This window comes from Chlamydotis macqueenii, chromosome 20 (assembly GCF_036417535.1).
Source record: "Chlamydotis macqueenii isolate bChlMac1 chromosome 20, bChlMac1.mat, whole genome shotgun sequence".
NCBI lineage: Eukaryota > Metazoa > Chordata > Aves > Otidiformes > Otididae > Chlamydotis > Chlamydotis macqueenii.
In genome coordinates, this window is record NC_141575.1 from 4292808 (window position 1) to 4312635 (window position 19828).

The window sequence follows — 19828 nt, forward strand, 5'->3', positions numbered from 1 at the left end:
AGAGTTCTTACGTACTCTTACGGGCACTAGAGTAAAATTTTCTTAAGGGCAATAGAAAGGAGTGGCAAATTCAGAAGAAAGAAAAGCGAATTTTCCTTCACCCTATCTTTGCAGAAGAAGCTTGTTGGTGGTTTAAATACCGACGGGCGCACGCGCAGTGACGTGTTGTATGAAAGGAGAGAAGGTTAGCACTCCCCTTGATAAGGATGGAAGAGGTCCTCGTGGCCTATACAACACGCATACGGTTAAGGCACTGCCACCTACTTCGTGGCATCTAACCATGTTTTTTTTTTTCGACAGAGAACCCTAAAAGAAAGCAGCTTCCTCCCCTTCCTTTCTTCACCCAGATTCTCCTTTTCCCTCAGCTTAAAAGCACCCAGCAGAGCCCCAGGGCGACAGCTGTCCCTCAGCAGTTTGCAACATGCTCCAACTCCTACCAGCCTGCACCTAACACAAGCAAAGCTACATCTCTCCTGCTACAGAAGGGCCAGCCATCCCAGAAACCTTGTCTTCAGGACTGTGCTTTATGAGATCAGCTAATCCTGGTGGTCAAACCACGCCGACATGCTGGGCTGGATATAGGGATAGCTAAGTAGATAGACAGTCATGCTAACAGGCTCCAACATTATTCCCAGGCAGGATAATTGAGATTTAAACACAGCCTTTACAAGAATAATAGATCCTTTACATCAGAGCTCTTCAGTTTGGGGGAAGAGAATAGCCCTGCTTGAGAGATTTCCTCCTGACAGCAAGGAAACCATCTCCCTTCATCATAGCTCTTGGACTCAGGGCAGCGAAAGCCATGGCACGGCTGGGCAAGCAAAGCCACTCACATAAACACATGGAAATCAAAATCCACGTGAAGGCACTTTGCTGAAGCAACATACCAGCTTCTCCACACTAGTAAAGCAGCACAGCCACATCTTGCAGTTGAAAAGTGAGAAAAAGACTAAAAAAAAAAAAAAAAAAACCCATGACGTTAAGAAATTGATTATTTCAGCAGTGACACTCACCATATCTAGAGACACAGTGTCCTTTCCTGAGGTAATGAAAACCTCAGAAGACATTGATATTATTAACAGCCATTTTAGCACCAGCTCAACATGAACTCTATTTTTATATTTTAAAAAGAAAAGCTATACCTCATGTCTTGCAGCTGTCTCCTTCGCTAAGAGTAAAGCAAGGCAGTCTCCGAGCAGCCACTAGAGGAGAGGTCTGTACTGTAATTGATTTTCAGTTATTATCAAGCACGAGTTCAATTTAAAAAAAAAAAAAAAAAAAAAATTAAAAAAGGATTTTTGCTTGACCAGGAACAAAACGTCCCCTTACTGCAGAACCCTTTGGGTACAATAAAACTTACGTCTCAACACAATTCTTAACCAGCATCCACTCCTGGATCACCGCTCAGCCTGCACTGCCCACGTGTCCTGGTTTCAGCAGGGATGAAGTTAATTTTCCTCTCAGTAGCCGGTGAGTTTTGGATTTCGTATGTGAAGAATGTTTATAAACACACTGATGATGAGTTGTTGCTATAAGACCAAGGACACCCTCCGGCTTTCCAAGTCTTGCTAATGTGCAGATGCAGGAAGCTGGTAGAAAAACAGACCGAATGATTGATCCAAACTGGCCAAAGACATTATTCCATGCCATAAACATCATGCTTAGTTTATAAGCGGGGGTTGCCCACAGGGGCAGCATGCATCCATTTTTTCCATATCTCATTTCTCTTGCTTGCTGGCACCATTCTCTCTACCTTACTGGCTGGCTTTTGTTCCTTTGCTTGCTGCTCAGTTTCGTTTCCGTGATCGCTGCCCAGGACGAGCTGTATTGGTCATTGGGACATCGGGTGGTGAGAAATCCTTATATTCTGCTATTATTGTTGTTTTCCTTTGCTATTCTAGTAAACTGTCTTCATCTCAACCCACAAGTTTTCCTTTCTTCCTCTCTCCCCCATCCCATTGCGGAGGGTAAGCAAGAAACGGTGTGACGACTCGAGCTAAACCACACCATGCTGCGTGGAGAGGGCAGCAGGATTCCTTTCCCCTTAGCTAAAGGGCTCTGTGAGGATTTGTACTAATGTTGCCTCTGCTGAGGACACCTTCAGTTCAATGCTCTCACTTTCTTTAAACAAATTTTGACTTGAGTTATGCTCCTCTTTTCTTTCTCCACAACAGATGTAAAGCACCATGCTGCTCCTCCTCCTCTTCCTTTCTTCCTCCTCCTTCAATGGAGCTGCTACAGAAAATACTTCCTTTTAAAGGTCTTTTTAAGAGAGGCTGCTTTGGACACAGATAGTTCACATTAGTACGACTCTTACCACAGGCATACACATAAAATCCCACCTTTTTATTACGGCATATGGTACTTTTTTTTTTTTTTTGGATGTGTAAATACCACACGGGTATGACAAAAAGGGAAAGAAATACCAACGCTGCAATAGATACAGAGTCATGCCATTATCAATACAATTTCATACGATGGATTTTCAAGATACAAAAGTCTCAGTTTTTTTCTTTTTACATTGAAATAACTTTACAGTGTTCTGTGAGTTGGCTTTATAACCAGAAGAGAAAAAAAAAATTAAAATATGCTGAGAACAACTACAAGCAGGATTCATTTTAATGGTTAACAGAAGAACTGTAACTTTGCTCTAGAACAGCATCTATTAAACACACGTAACAAGAGGTAAGCAACTATACAGAAGGTAAGAGGAGATTTCACCACAGGAGTCAAGTCAGGGGCAGGAAGAGGGAAATCTGGAACTGTATGGTTTTATTTGGTCACAAAGTTTGAGCTGAGTGTTTAAAATGAAGCATCCTTAAAGATGCAGTACTCCTATTTAAAACAATACAGAAACTTCCCAAGATACTAGAACCTACATTCTGGAAAAAAAAATAAAAATAAAAATTAGACATTTAAAAAAAAAAAATTCCACACATCTCTAGGCTTGTGACTTAACTTACTGTTACAAAGTAGACTGGCAGCTCTTCCTTAAGCAGCAACAGTGCCCAGAAGTAACGCCACCATAAAGTACAGTATCTTTGGGGTGTCCAATGCAAGGCTGACACTTCTAACGTGATGTCAGAATGATCCATTTGTTTGCCAAAAGACTGGGCAAGGAAAGGAGACACTGCATCTTTTTTTTTTTTCCCACCACGTTGCCCGGTTCTAGCAAAGAGCTAAGACGTTTTCTTTGGGCCAAGACTAACAGAAACCACTTTATCAAATATTCTTCAGGTTTCCTGCCAAACTGGATTTATTATTCTCATGTGGTTTTTTAATATTTTTTTTTTTAAAAAAAAAAACATTTTTTCCCGACAGTCTCTAAAGTGATACTGGAACGTTTAACAGTCACTCTTCCACAGTTTAATTGTTTTGTCGTTTTCTAGTGCCGCTGATGCAATGATATTTTCTGTTGGATGACAAGCTGTTGAGATTACAACATCTAAGGAAAAAGAAAAGATACACAAATATCATTATTTACAGCAATGAAATGTGGTTCATAGCAGGCATTTCTGAAAAGGAACGCGTATTGCTACTGCATTTTAAAATAGCACAGCCAAGCTACTATTTCCTTGTACCAGAATTACAAACACATTATTCATAAATATTTTCCAACTATTGCTTCTCTGTGAGAGGAAATACTAGCAAAAAAGAATTGAGAGTAGTAGTTGGAAAGTGTTTGACAGGTTTCAAAATGTGAGAACTCTCCAGATTCTAGTTCTTGCTTACTTCACAGGCAAAACTCTTGGCATATTATGCCAGAGACAGCTAATAAAAAAAAGGTCAGTTTTTTCTTTCCACGTAAGGTACTTCCAACATCTTATTCAATGCTTAGATAGCACTTCATCTTCAGAGCCTTGCCCTAGCCTGAAAATGAAAACCTGCTGCCACTGCCCCAATTTACACTCCAAATCAATCGTCTCGCAAAGGAATAAGCATGCTTAAATTTCACAGCACGATTCCTTCTACTTGGCACAGTGAAAGTGCTGCTCTCTTATGAGATTCAGACTGAAGTAGCCACCAAGTGACACCTCAGTAGCACATGCTCAACTCTGCCTTCAAGAACAGGCACACACACAGACATTTACAAACAGCTCCCATTTACTACATCAGTCCTTATCCTTTCAAGAGCTGCAGCTTTGGAAGGTGTTAACAGGCAACTCGAAGTCACTAATATCACGAGTCGCTTCAATATCTCGACCAGTTCTGAACTCAACTTCTCCCAGTGAAAGAATAAACACTTGCGATGCCCATAAAAAACCCTTCATAAAAAGAAGTGAACTCCTAAGGTTCAATTAAGCTTCAGCCAGTCAAGAACTTATGGGTCTGACCATCAAAACTAAACATCAGAGAGAAAATGCTCAAGCTAAGCCTTCATTACAAGCTGAAATAAGGGATATTCCATGAATAAAACCAAAATCCTCTTCCACACCTGTGTGTCCTTGTAATTTCTGTACAATCTCTTTTGTCTGAAGGTTCCAAATATAAACCAGGTTGTCTTCTGAACCAGACACGATCCACTGGAGGAGCACAGAAAACAAACCGTTATTTCAATCTTTCTCCTTATCGGTATCCAACTGCTATTATTCAGTAAACATTTCATTGTCATCATACGAAAGGGAACTTCCAACATTATACGACTGCTTGATGCTGTTCATCCTCTCTCAGCCTCAAGTGCATACGGGCAGCAGAAAGCTTTGTTCCACCCTGCATATGCCAGACAAGGAAAATTAACGGAGCAAAAGGTGCTGAGGTGGTTCTGTGTTCGGATTTAATCTCTGCTGATTTGTCCTAGCATCTCAACACACCAACCTTTCACCCCATGGCTGATTGCTGTGGGGCTATGGCAAATCGACACATAAGCAGCCCCTCTCCTGCTGCAGGAAAGTCCTTTTCTATTGCTGCAGCGGTGGGAGCCTGCAAGGGGACAGCGGGCCCACCTACAGACACCAGAGGTGCTCAAAGGGACTTTCCCAGGACACCCTCTTCTCCCACTGCACCTGTGAACCAGCACCCACCAAAGGAGGTTTCCATCCCCAAACTACTGTTTCTTCTACAGAGAAAAGCAATAAAAACTGCACATTGGTAAAAAGCATCTCAAATAAACACTAACCTTTCCACCGGTAACGGAGAAATTTGCAAATATGCAGTACTTCTCATTTTTGTGTCCTGTGTACGTCTTCAGGCACTGAAAGGGAAGAGCCTCAAGACATTAATACAGCTGGGAGGCAGTTTTCTCAGTCAAGGACAAACTCTCTTGGCAGAAAAGACCAAATATATCAGCCTGCGTTTCCCACCCTGCCAGCTTATCTAGAGGATGCAGACGGCATCTCTGCCCTAGAACACTAAAAAATTCTGAGGGGAAAAAAAAAAAAAGTCCTAAATTTATCACTACCACAGATAAAGAGAGCAACAGGAATTTATTGTTCATAAAGAAAAAATGCAGAAATACAGCTTTATTTTGTGTCAGGGTCATGCAGTAGCCCAACCACTTTTTTTTTCCCCAAAGGCGTCTTTAGACCTCCCCAGTAAAGGGGTACTCACACTTTTTTTTCTATAGTACTCACAAAGTGTTAAGCAAGTTTAACAAGCACATATGAAATCTAGATTTTCCTATAAGCTTAGTTAAGTCTACATAGTGAGACAGGATAGTTTTTACCTTTCCTTTGCTGTAGTCCCAAAGTTTAAGAGTGCTAGAAAACAACAGAAAAACAAAGTATTACTTCTTGGGTTGTTTCCTCTGACAATTTCCTAGCAGCAGAAAAAAATTTCTTCATACCAGAGTTCTTATACATGCATCACTTTAGCCTGACTTCATAATGCAGCGTTAGTTAACCCCAAAGTACCAATTTTACTGCCATGCCATTCACATTCTCCTCCATTAAAAAAAAAAAGTATTTAAATATTTCCTCACACCTGCAAGTTTATTTATAAATAATGACCAGATATTTCTAAACAATGACCAGACACAAACTATCCCCTTTCCCCCAGCCGTTTTAATGCTGCGTTTTGAAAGGTACAAGAAGGAATGAATGGGTGTTGCAGTCACTAAGCAGTGCCAAGACTTTAAAAAGACCCAAGTCCTGCCTTTGCCATTAGCAAAGCACAACACCTTGCAGGCTTTTCAAGTTTGACAGTATATATGAACGGTAGTATCATTACTATGACAGCTAAACAGCAGCAAAATAAAGTTTTATATGACATTTATAAACACTTCAACGTCTGTGGGGTTTTTTCATCCGATTTTTTTGGTTGTTTTTTTTTTTTTGTGTGTTTGTGTGTGGTGTTTTGATTTTTTTTTTAAATACTCACTTGTCCAAAGTTGCAGCTAGTATGTATTTGCCATTTGGGGAGAATTTCACAAAAGACACAGGAGGGTTATCATCATCTACAGTGAAAATAAAAGCAATATTAAACAGTGCACAGTTGTAATGTCTCATTGACAAGAGAACTTCTTTCAACAATTTGTTAATTGTTTCAGTTAAACAAGCTTTCAGTTTCATTGTCCCCTGAAAAAGAGAAAGTGTAAGAAAGGTGATTGTTTTCAGTAATTAAGAAAAGGACATTAAGCATTTTCTCACAAACATTTTAAATAGCTTTTTGGAACCGAACTTTCCTTCCTCATATGAACACTTACAAGAGCAAGCCCATATCTCTACCTTTCAAAAATCATTATATTAGAATACATGTCTGCCCTGGTTTCGGCTGGGACTCAGCTAATTTTTTTCCCCAGTAGCTGCTGTGTTTTGGATTTAGCATGGGATTTGCTAAGTGACGAATGCTGATAATACACTGATGATGTTTGTTGTTGCTAAAGAGATTAAGGACTTTTTCACCTTTCCAGGTTTCACTAACGTGTAGGTGCAAGAAGCTGGGAGGGGTACAGCCAGTACAGTTGAGCTAAACTGGCCAAAGGAAGTACTCTGCGCTATAGATGTCATGCTCAGTATATAAGGGGAGGTTGGCTGGTGAGCTCACTCTCAGTTTTTTCTCTCATTGCTCAAGATCACTCTGGGATCGCTTTTTGGTTTCATTCTACGGTTGCTGCTCAGGACGGGCTGTACTGGTCACTGGGTTGTCAAGCGGTGAGAAATTGTGCGTCATTTGTTTCGTATATATTATTATTATCATTAGTGTTATATATATATCTCTTCCTTTGCTGTCCTCATAAACTGTCTTTGTCTCAACCCAGAAGTTTTCTTTTCTTCCTGATTCTCTCCCTCATCCTCAGGGGGGTGGTGAGCAAGCAGCTGCACGGTACTCAATTGCTGACTTGGATTAAACCAAGACAATGCCCCTGATTTGCAGTGCCATAACTTGTCTATATAAGGCTTTATGAGAATATGAAGGACTAAGGAACATATGCCTAACAGGTCATTTCCTTTTATTAGCTATGTTCACAAGATGCCTTCGCGCACCTTGCGATAAAAAGGCAGCTGGTGTAGTCACAGACTACATCACATCCAACAGCACAAACTACTTTGTCGTGGCAGTTGTGATCTGCTGCACTACGCAGCTGAATGGTACAAAACTTTGGAAAACTCTCATTTGTCCATCTATACTACAAAACACTCAAAGCTTAACTAAGTTTCCATTCATAGTTCCCCTTACTGCAATAGACAGGAGAGCAACAGTGTGCTAACAGAATGGTAGGAAGACGGTAAAACAGACCTTAAAGAAGCCATTGTTCACAGCAATGATGCACAATATCAATATCACAACTTCACAGTGAAAAACAGAGCACAAACAGGAAGCATTCCTACTTACCAATCAGTGTTTTCAAGCACTGGCCTGATGCTGTATCCCAGATTCGACTATTAAAAACACATGAGAACCATTACGTTGGTTTTGAAGTCTTTGTTCCGATTTTATCATTACAAACACAAGCTATATCTAAATGCCAACAGTTTGAACAGTGCCACAGACAAGAAGTAACCACTTACCAGAGTCCATCATAGCTACTTGACACTATCAGGGATCCATCACGATTAAAATGCACCTGGAATGTTATAGAAGGGGAAAAATAACTTTATTGACGTTTGTAACAATCAGATTTTTAAGCTCCACTGAAAGTGCCTGTCTTCCACACTACAATTCACGGGGACAGAAGCAGAAAGTCAACACCACAAACAAACAATAGGCACAACTTTAGATGGGTAACAGGATCAAAACAGAGATTCTTTCCCCCTTAGTTTGCCTGGTACAACTATAAAGAGGATGTTAATTACAGCTGTTTATTTAAGCAGCAGGGACTGGAATACACGTTTCTTCAGAAGCGAAGAACACGAACACACAGATACTCTGTTCAGACATCACTAGCTGCTCAAATAGTAGAATCAAACCTGGGGATACAACTTCATAATTTTAAGGGCATGGAATTTAACCTCACATGTAGCCACATATATGTTTTGAGGTCAATTTATTGAACTACACCTCAAAATACTACTATTTTAAAGAATAACTACTACTAATGTACATTTGTAAGTGTAAAGCATCTTCTACACAAGGCAGAATAATCATGTTACAACAGCCATGGTGTAGCACATTTGAGGCTCAAATTTTTTTCAGTTTCCTTCATTTCAAAAACATTAAGAGTTGAACACCTTCTGGTTTTCCTTCATTTGAATGGATATTGGTATTCCGAGTTCCTTTCACCTATTAAATGAATGAGGTTTGAAACAGAGGAATTATGTATGGAACTACACTGCTCTGGCCTTCAGTAACAGCTTGGAACCACACAAAAGCAAGACGCACAGGCTGCTCTCCGAGCCTCAAGAAACCTATGCCCCAGTATCAGACTGTTAGACTCGGGCACTAATACCCAGGACCAAAATCCATACTGATTTTATAGAAAGCACTGTTCGTTTCACTCTCATTGAGCAACAACCACTGGCAAATCAACCACAGCCCATCCATTACCCTGTATAAGGCCTTGATAATAAAAGTTAGAGCACAAACCCACTCCTCTACAAACAGAGGCAGGAACGGAGCACTGCTAAACAAAATAAGCATGTTAGTGTGCACATTTATCAGAAGGGACTTACAGCTGAAACTGGGTCAGAATGAGCAGGCAATGTCTTGAGGCACTTCCCTGTTTTCACATCCCATATCCTCACGCTTTCGTCAAACTGAAGATTGAAGAAATGCACAAGGTGGTTTAATGATGCACCTATTCAAGGCATGCAAGGCGTTACAGCTTGACTAGATGCAGGTGCCTTCCTCCAGCTGCACTGCAGCTGCATCAGAAAGCCTATGATACAAGCACCACACAGGACAAAAGCGACAGACTGGGACCATAGCTCCCTAAACTCTTTCTCTCCACGCAGCAAACCTGCATGTTGAGGATGGGTTAAGGGCTTGACTGTGTCCCCAAGAAATGACAGCAGTGGCACTCCACAGTTCATCTGACTACAGGCTGTGCTTGTGGAGGAAGATCGATAATTAAAACGGCAAGGGGCTGTGACTGGTACCCCCTTCTCCCAACCCTCCTTGGTAACGTGGCTAGCATAACTCATGCCATTTTATAAGGCAAGCAGCCATTCTCTGTGACTGAGTGGGTCACGTATTCGTTCCCTTTCCCTCATTATCAGGCCCTGAAGGTCCTGTGAACCAATTAGACAAACCAAACTGATTTCTTCTTCCCCTCCCTACCGGCCTCAAGACTCCTGGGCACCAGGCCGATTACTCCCTTCCTCGCCGGCCTTGAAGGTCCCAGGCACCCGGCCAAACCGGTGCTGGCGATCACCCCGTCTCAGAACACGGAAGTGTAACAGCACACAGAGCACTGACTACAAAATCAAGCAGTCACAAGTCCTGAGGGAGGAACTTGGACCAGAACTGCTGCTGGACAGTGAGACTGAGACCCCCTCGGTAGCAAGGGAGGCCCCCACCATCAGCTGCTTCCTCTGAGGACTGAGTGAGTGACTCCCATTTTTTTTATTTTACGTGATTTTCAAGTCTAGATTATGATTGTTGTATTGATACAGCTAACCATGTATTAAGATTTGATCCAATCTGCAGAGGGTCCAGGTGATTAGAAGTCCTATCTTGAGATAAGTTAGAGTCTAGGTGCTTAGAAATTATAAGTTGTATTATAAATTCTCTATTATGCTACCTATAAATTGTACTATATCGATTCTGCCTGTAGAAATCCTAGGAATCCTGTGCCACTCTAATCATAAAATTCTGTGTTATACTAATCATAATATCCTGTTAAGAAAATAAAGCTTTAATTGTAACTGTGATTTAGTGCCGTCATCATTCTGCCAAGGATCCCTAAAATAACCTGTCTGTCCCCTTAGTGTTGGGTGGCAACCCCAAAAAAAAGAAAAAGAAAAAACATCACTTACTGATCCAGAAACGATGAGGTTTGACTGAGGATTGAAGTTGCAGCAAAAAACGTAGTTACTGTGCCCTTTCAACGTCTTTAAGCACTTACCCTGAAGTAAGATTTAGCAGAGTTAAATATACAGCATCCTTCAGTGTCATAAATGCATTCAGAAAAGCTGCATTAAGGTTAATCAGTGTGCAGCACACAAAGAAACTATTTCTAACCCCAGATTTAGACGGGCAGAGGACCAGCTACAGCAAAACAACAGGAAAGGAAAAAACCCACAAAAAAAACCCCAGACAAGTTGCAAACCCTTTGGCAACTCAGGAGAACCAAGCAGTTTAACATACCTAATAAAACTCAACCAAATTATCCAGTTCTCATTGTAATTACGGAAAAGGAAGAGGGAGACACGCAAAACCAAGCGAAGCTACGATAAGAAATTTCAAAAAGGTTTCATCTGAGGTGCTGCTTTCAGAAATGAAGCCTGTGGTTGCACTGCCACCATAAGGCTTGAGTGCTCTCAGAAGTTAACCAGACTCCTCACGGTACCCATAAGCATCTCCCTCTTTCCAAAAGCAGACAGCGTAACTCATCCTCACAGCCCATTCAACCAGCAGCTCATTATAAGCAGGAAACAACGAGTATTACCCAAAGAGGAGCCAGTGTTTAAAACTCTACCTTCTCTCATCATAGCACATCAAGTCTGGCTCAGAAGAACATGAATTAAGATACCAATGCTGAGGAGAAGGAAGGTAAATATTTTCTGCCCTTACCGAGCTTACATCCCATATTTTGAGAGTCTTATCATCAGAAGCAGAGACAAGAAGGTTGGAATCTGATGACCAAGCAACATCAGAGATACCCTAAAACAAAGGAAAACAATTCTGTTCTCAGCTCTGTTTGTTCACTGACACAGGAAAATGGAAAACACAGACCGCATATTATATTCACAACTGAAGCCTGAAAGAAAATACAGCATTGAGAGTTGGAAATTCATTGATTTGACTGGATTAAGAGCTCCTTTGACACTTGTTCATTTTAAGCCGAGTTATATACTCCAAAAACATCGATGGCTTGTTCACATAGCTCTTACTGTGGCCACCAACACCCTTTCTTGAAATTCATTAACAATATGCTATACAAGCTAATTTGAACGAGCGGCTTCTCTCCATGACAAATGGCTTGCTCTCTATGGTCTGAGTCCCTAAAGGCTGGAGAAGAACAAAATTGCACTGCTTTTTCTTTTGGCGAATCTTTGTTTCTGCTTATGAAACTCCAGCATCTAAGAAACTTTAGGAAACAAAACCAAAGGGTTTGGGAGTTTGTGTTTTCTTTACAACTTCGCAGAATGAGTAAGTGTTGTGTTTATGTAGGCAAACCCACAAGAAAAATTTAATCTCCTTAAAAGGCAAGCCATTCTGCTACATATACAAAGGAGAGATGGAACAGGACACAGCGCTAGAGTTTACAGGGATTTTCACCCAAGAATGCACTGCCCAGTGCCTGAGGCTGGTGCTCCTGAAATGGAGGGACTCCAGAAAATGGCTAGGCAGTGTGCATGCAGGTACTCCATTATCAGCCTGCACTTCACCCGTATTTCCAGCCTGACCTGGTATTAATTCAGCAATTCCAGTCCCAGGCTGTTGCACACGACTGTATAAACACAGAAGTACAAAGTGAGACTGAAGAACAAGTCTTCTACACAAATCAAACTAACCAAGAATGGAAATTTCTGGATGAGGAAAAAAAAAAAAAAAAAAGGCAAAATTCTTTACAAGTAAATTCATATTCAAGTGCAGAGTAATCTCCTCACACTTACCAGTTTATGACCAGATATTGTTTTTTCAAACTTGCCATCATACGCTCCCCAAATTTTAATGAGTTTGTCAGCAGCTGGAAAAGAATGTGTCAGTTAAGAGACAAACAACACTAAGAAAGAAATATATTAACTATGTCTCTGGAAATGCTGGGTAGTTCTCCCTCCCCAAGCAGACCTAAGTGTATAAGGTAATATGTAATTGGTAAAGAACAGTTTCGTACACGCCAAGCTGCAGCAGCTGAGATTACATAAACTGCCTGGAATGCACAGAGTCTCCAGCCGGTTTAGTTTCTCTGATGACAGCTTGGGTTTCTACTTTTGTTTTAGATTGCCAGTGGTAAAAGCAGTACCGTTCCACAGGAATGCTGAAACGCTTTTGCCCAAAAAGAACAAAATTTACACCATAAGCCGATCTGAATTAATGCCAGCAAAAACCCATATTATCCATGTTAATTTGCAAAACACGACAGGAAAAAACCAGAGGCAAAGGTTGGAATATCTGGGTGGGGGAGAGAGGGGGTCTTTCACGAGGACACTTGAACATAAAAATGATTTATATATGGTACACTGCACTGGTGTTATTAAGGCTATTTGCAGTTAAGCCAAAGACCTAAGTCACTCCCATGCCCAGAAGATGTTCGAGCAGCCCTCACCATCATATTCAACAATGTTCTTTTCAACTGCCCCTTCCTTATACACAGATCCTCTCTGGATCACTGAGGGGCATATAAACACATTTACAAAGGAAATCTGTCAAGCAATGTTGACTACCAAAAAAAATTTCAGAAATATCAAAGCTATTATCAAAAAAGAAGAGGACTGGGGACCTGATCTACCATTTAAGAGAGCAAGAAGTGAAGCATTATTTATAATAACCTTCTGCACATTTCACTGGGGTAATAAAAGCCTCTGACTTATTAAACACCACAGGCACACAGGACAGAAGCACACTGCCAGTCCTCCACACTACGCTCTACAGTCCAGTCTAGCAGCACAAAGCTACCTTCCTTATTTCCCAGAGATAAGCTTTTGCCTACAGACGCTGTACACAAAGTTTAATTTAAAAGCTTAAGCGATGTCTTCACCAATACAGAAAAGCACAGGAGTTTCCTTTGCACAGGAAAAGAATCCTGTGTTTGTTTTTGCCCATTCGTTCAGTAAAGCAAGCTGAACGGGTGAGGACTCTTCAGTGTGGCGACACAGAGAAGATCCCATGTCAAAAGTAAAAGAACTTTAAAAGCTTGTAAAAGAACCTTAAAAAGCAGATTACCTCAAAAGACTGACAGCTTTGGTATTGCTCCTTTAAAGAAAAAACACAACATTACATCCCTCCTCCATCTGACGAAGGTAACACTAAAGAGTCAGTTCTCCAAGGCCCACATTTGCATGTTTTAGATGAGATAAAAAGAAAGCAATACTTACAGGAGCTGGCCAGCCACTCTCCATTAGGACTAAACTTTACTGATGAGACCGCCTTTGTATGTCCCGCTAACGTGAACTTTAGAGCATAGTTTGGTTTTACTGGTGCAGGCTGTAAGAAAAACAAATGAGCTGAATAAATCCCAAATTTAGTATCTCAGTGACGAGCTCTGTATCAGACTAGGTCAGTACACACTAATGGACTGCACGCATGTTCACCAAAACAGAGATTCTAGCATTTTTTTCCCCACTCCAAATTCAAAAAATCAAAACCATAAAATAAAAGAAACAAAAAACAACCCTTGCAGTCTGGGGCCAGCACAACACCAAGCTCAACCCTGGTATGAATTCCACCCAAGCCAGTGGAAACAGGTAAGAGTAAACCTGTGCTCGGTAGATGAAAATAATGCTCCCGGTACTGATCTGCGTAGTGCTTTTCAGTGATCGCAGGTTTCTTCCTTATCATGAATCAAACCACAGGCCAATTCCTCCATATCTCCAAAATCCCAATTTTTTTTCCCTTTTTCAAGGCTTCACTGTTAGAAAGTAACATCGCCCTTGAGCATGTACAGGCTTCAAAGAACATGAATGATGACTGTCTCCCCACTTTTGCAGCTACAATCACAGATTCACCGATTCTCCAGTCACCTCTGGGCACTCCAAAGCCACAACCAACCTGCCTTTCTAACGCTCACAGTGACAAGAAGTATTCCGTTAGCAAGAACGTCCATCCACTAAACCAAAAAACACCCCAGCACGACAGAAGAGGCTGTACTCCGTCCGCGTTTCCCACAAAATCCTCAACACGCTTTCAGCTCGAGACAACAGCAGCAGCAGAAATCTGGAGAAGCTCTTAATCTACATCAGAATCCAACTGTCTAAATCTGGTTTGCCTGTTGAATACGCAGGTAGCTGCCATGTGCATTTACACGGATGCTGTTCGGAGCCCCACACACACCTTGCTCTGATTGGTTGAGGAGGAAGGAGTGGATTGTGTTTTGGTGGATTCTGCATCTGGCTTCTTTTCTTCTGTTGCCATGGTTCTGAAGCTGGCAAATGAGACTTATGGTGCTTGAAGGGGAGAACGAACGTGCTGCTTCAAAAGGCAGCCCTTGCCACAGAGAGGAGAACCACGCTGAAACGAAAACCTGGAAGAAAAACAGAATTTTCTCATTAGCTGTCAAAAAGATTCTCAGTGGCTAGAAGAACGAGATTAGCCTAACTGCAGATCGCCAGAAACCAGTATGAAAAACCACGGCCTCTATCTGTTTAGCAACGCAGCAGCATTTTAGGCCTTCAGCCCTCTAACACGCGAGACCCAGCACCCAAGCCATGGCCTTTTATCACTTCTTGGAAAGCTTTTTTTCCACTCTGCTCCATTCCAAAGAGAAATTCAGTAGAATAGCTTTTAGGTGTGGCAGGGTTTTCCTATCATATTCCTCAAAACACTTCTAACAAGTACTTACTACAGATTAAATACAAAGGTTTGTACAAAAGATGGAAGGAATAGTCCAGGGCCTTTTTTTTTCAGATTTATTAAAGCACAGAATACGAGATCACAATGAACACACAAAATAACGGGCATTTCCAAATCTTAAGACCCTACTACACTCCTTTCATCTCAGAATGAGTGTTTTAGACTCATATTTCCCTCCGAAACGGCCTGACCATCAAATCCTACCCCTCTCCGCCCGAGACGTTCACCTGACTGAAAGCCAGCCGCGTACCAGTCCCACCAGACTTGCTCTCCGTAACAAAACCCGACGAAGCGCCGTGCCAGTGTTCGCTAATCGGGGCCGACGCCGCAGAGGGAACAAATCTCCACTGCAGCCCAGCTACGTTTCAGCTTAGTAACAGCGTAACCTCCCGCTCACGCCATTAAGGATTTCTCTTCAGAGTCTGCCCGCGACATCCCGCCGCTGCTAGCGTTCTTCTGGCGGGTGGCAGCAGATTTGGGAGCAACAGCACCTGCTCTTCCAGCGACTGCTGGCATTTTGAGCATCTCCTTCTCGGGAAGGCAGGGCGCCGAGCAAAGCGCTACCAGCTGCCTGTCTGTCTGCTTTAATCAGCCCTCTCCACAGCGTGGATAAATTACTGGTGGCAAGAATAAGAAATTAAAAGTTTTCTAACGCAGGGCGGATTCTTCTCATCTGGAACTAATCTGGGAACTTTGGCGGCCGGCTGCCAGCGCCCAGCTCCGCCCGCGCCTCAGCATCCTCAAGCACAAACCCCCAGGGCCAGTACCCGGCACCCACGCGCGAGCGGCGTTCACGCGTGTTCCCGGCGCACCCGCAGCCCCGGCGCAGCCCCCGCCGCCGGGCACGCGGCACCAACACACCCACCCACCGGCCGCCCCCCCCCCGGCTACGAACGCCCCTGCCCCGCCCGCCCCTCGCCTCGCCACGCTCGGTGCGGAGGAGCAGCGAAGTTCCCCGCGGGGGCTCCAAACTTTGGGGGGGGGGGGGGGGGGGGGGGCGTGGAGCCGGGATCCCCCGCCCGTTGCAGCCCCGCGCCGCGTGCACGCGCGCCTGCACCGCCCGCAGCGCGCGCAGGGGTCCCCCCGCGCGGGAAGGGCGGCGGCGCGCGAGGCAGGGCAAGGCAGGGCCGGGCCGGGCACGGCGCGCGCGCCCCCCCCCCCCCCCCGCGCGGGGGAGCGGGCTCCCGCGCGCTGACCTGAGGGGAGGCGGCGGCGGCGGCGGCGCCGCGCGCGGGCAACGGGCGGTGCGGGAGCCCGGCGGTGAGGAGACGGGAGGGGAAAGCGGCCCGCCCCCGCGCCTCTCGGTGACTTACCGGGGGAAAAGGGGGAGGGAAAAGGGCCGGCGGCGCCGCCTCCTCCGCGGCGAGGAGAAGGAGGAGGAGGGCGGCCGCGGGAGGGGAGGGGGGACGCGGCGGCGGCAGCTCCGGGGCCGCCAGGCGGGGGAATGTGGGAGAGCGCATGCGCGGTCCGGGCCAAAGGGCTGCACAATGCCGCTCTCTCCCGGGAGCGCTACGGCGAGGCCCGAGAGCCAAAAAGGAGCGCTCACGCGCGCGCGGGCGGTGCGTCCAAGGGGCAGGCGCCGCCTTCGCGTCGGCCTTTTTTTGCCGCCCTCCTCCCGTTCATTTTCCCGGGCTGAGTGACAGCGCTCAGCGGCCTCCTCTGAGCTCCGTGTCGCGCCCTGCCGCCACGGGTAAGGCCCCTGAGCTGCTGCCCTGGCTCTGGGGGGCTCTGTGGGCAGCGGGCGTCGAGGGCAGCCGCAGCCAGGGCCCTGCCTGGGGCGTGGTGTGGAGTGGGGTCTTTTCAGGGCCCCAGCCAGCCCTGCGTGACATTCCCGTGTAGCACGGATCACCCCGGACACTGGTGGTCAGGTACACAGACACTTAACGCGTGGGCACGGCTCTGCTCCCGTGTGTTGGAGTTGTTCAAAAGCCCTTGAGCCTGGCTGCAGCGGGGTTAGGTGTCGTCAGGTCGTATGCAGGCCAGCCCCATTGGAAGCATAAACCAGTACCACAGATAAAAACTGCTATGAAAAGTGCAAGCTAATTTATAGGGCAGTAATGTCCCCAGTGCATGAGGCTGATGTATGAGCCATTTAACACCGTTAACATTTGCCTGGGTGAGAGTGTGTCTCAGTGTACTGGCATACAAAGGCCTTGACTCAGAATTTGGTTCATTAAGCCCAAAGAGCCAACTTAAAGTTAAGCATGTGTTTAAGCACTTTCCTGGAGAGCAGTGTTTTTTTTTTTTCTGAACCACAACCCAACGCTGCACAGAACACATTACAGTCTGCTTTGAGTTAAGAGGGAAGAAAAGGAGACGCGTGTCATTTACTGGCCCTTTAGCACAGGAAGATCTTTGGGCTCCAAAAATTCTAGTGGCAGTTGAGAAGGGGAAAAGAAAGAGCCAAAAAACCCCAAACCTGTGGTACAGTGAAGCCAAGGCCAGGCTCATCCAGCCTGGAAACCCACACCAGAAGTCTGGAGAATTAACCTTGCTGCCTAAACTTAGGGAGGTAAAACACAGACCGTTATAAGATCTGCACAGTCCCCAGAACAGTATTAGGAAACAAATCCAGCTAAGTTCCTGTTGCTGATTCTTCCAGATGGTTTTGACTTAAAGTTTTCATTCTTTTAAAAAATAAATATGGAATAGAATGAGAGAGCACAAATCTTATCAGCAGTATAATGCTATGTATTTACATAACTTTTCTGTGATAGGGATAGAGTGGTTTTGTTTCTTTCATGTTGAAGATAAAAGTTTGTATTTTGCCTCTCTTCTCAGTGTCTCCTTTGGAAGTTTTGGCCTGATATTTATATATTTATGTATATATATAAATACATAATATATGTATGTATAAAAATCTTTATCTATACTGAATAATACCTCCCTACAACCTGAAAACTGTAGCTTCAACTTACAAACGAATCGTGATCCTAAACAACCCCTTAGCCTCTAAGTGTCATGGATGTTTTTTAAACAAGTTTAAAGTCTTATAAACTCCATTTGGCAAACTACTTGGTCACATGCTAGATTGGGTTTTTGACAGCATGGTGCTTGCAGAAAAAGGCAGCTCAGTGAGGAAGGGCTTTTCTTTGGGACCGCATAACATGAGTACCTGGGGATTTGCACAGACAGCCCATTGTCTTTGGATGAAATTTAACTTGTTGGTTATGAGTCATCTGTGAGGGTCTTTCTTGCTCCCCTGGCTATGCTGCCACAGCTGGGATCAGCAGGATGTAGTATCTGTCCAAATTCCCTCTCTGGAAAAGCGTGGGGCTTGGCAGGCTTCTCCCTCACAAAATCTTTCATTCCATTTGGTTCAAAATAGCCTGAACTTGATGACCTGCCAAGTACACTGGAAAAGACACCTGTCTGAGTTTTTTTTTTGGGGGGGGAAGCAACTTCCCATAATGATTAAAGGGAAAGAAAAGTCAATGAGTGTCTCGGATTATATGGAAGTGACTGCTTTCAGTGCTGCTGGGATCCCTTTGGATGTCTCTAAGAGTGTCAGGAACAGAGCTTGAGGCCGTGGGTCCTGCTATGACTAATGTATGCAATTTTGTCACAGGTTCTGCTGAGACCAGAACTAATCTCGTCCTGCAGATTTGATCCAAAGGACATTAATGTTTGTGGAAAAGCTCCCACTAACTTCAATACATGCTGGATCCGCTCTTTAGACCTGACTGCTGCAGACAAGCTCATGCTTACATTTGCGATGGTGAGTAATAAGGCACTAATCTTACAAGCTGTGTAAGCCCGTGTTCATGTTTTGGCACAATTAGCAATCTCAGTTAGAACTTTTTATGTGCTGGGGCCTCTCAGCAGACAGAGGAAGCACAGAACAGACTTACTGTGTGTTACACGCTGCTCAAGAAACAGAGGGAGGAAGAACTCATGAGAGACTTGCTGCATCTTTTAGGCTTTTAAAGAGCAGCTGATCTCTGACATATGGCTGTTTCTGTGTGGTTGCTAATATGCTGCTCTGTTTTTTTTCTAAATCCCAGATACATCGCATTCATATGTTTCTTCTGGGATTTAAAAAACAAACACTGAACCTTTTCCAGGCTGATACTTCTACCTCCCCTACTTCATTATGAACCTTGCTTGCGTCACTGCCAACATTTGTTCATTTAAAATGAGGAAATCCTACCCCAGTGGAGACCAGGTAGGATTTGATTCATTCTGCCCTGGGAGGGATGTGTACCAACACTTGGCCTGGGCACAAGGGGCCTGTGGAAGTTGAAGAACTTATTTCAAAGTAAGATCACCGAACACTGCGTGTATAGAGCTCCACGTTAGTAAAGACCTGTTGAGAAACAGTCCATGTTTTTGAAGAGAAGGTAGGACTTCATGCAGGATTGGAGTCCAGCAATGTGCTGTAGTGTATCATTCAAAGCAGATTCCCCCCAGTTCAAGTCACAGCCAAGTTAATGCACAAAGGCTGCTGATTTGAGAGCCCCAGACTGAATCACACACAGTCTGACTGCCAGACGTGATGACAGCCTGCCTCTCCCAGCCACTTCAACTGGAGCAGCAGGTTCTCGGCACTTCTGTGAATCAGGAGCTTCGCTCTCGGCTGGTGCAAATGGTTGCAACTCCAATGAATGGACATTTGAAGACGATTAACTCCTATGCCTGAGATAGTTTTAGTGAAATTTGAATATATGTATTGTAATTTAGAAATCAATATGTTTGAAAGTGTCACTATTTGGTTAGAGCCTCTCTTTACCATTCTCTCCAGTCTTTGTAAGAGGGCAGGAGAAAAAGTAAGAAAACA

The 19828-nt window shown here is 44.0% G+C and overlaps 1 protein-coding gene and 1 non-coding gene across 2 annotated transcripts; one reads left to right on the plus strand and one right to left on the minus strand.

Annotated features, from left to right (window-relative positions):
• Positions 1-162: 162 nt before the first annotated feature.
• Positions 163-290, plus strand: LOC147598227 (U6atac minor spliceosomal RNA). The gene has a single exon (XR_015260785.1). It is a non-coding gene; the product is annotated as a U6atac minor spliceosomal RNA (small nuclear RNA).
• Positions 291-2325: 2035 nt separating this feature from the next.
• Positions 2326-14727, minus strand: WDR5 (WD repeat domain 5). The gene is made up of 13 exons (XM_010119785.2): positions 14533-14727; positions 13578-13686; positions 12156-12229; positions 11110-11199; positions 10353-10442; positions 9048-9131; positions 7947-8002; positions 7771-7817; positions 6316-6391; positions 5663-5696; positions 5117-5191; positions 4436-4523; positions 2326-3445 (listed from the first exon to the last, which is right to left on the minus strand). Exons 1-13 carry the CDS (start codon positions 14611-14613, stop codon positions 3345-3347), a joined length of 1005 nt encoding a protein of 334 aa, XP_010118087.1. The 5' UTR covers positions 14614-14727; the 3' UTR covers positions 2326-3344.
• Positions 14728-19828: the final 5101 nt, after the last annotated feature.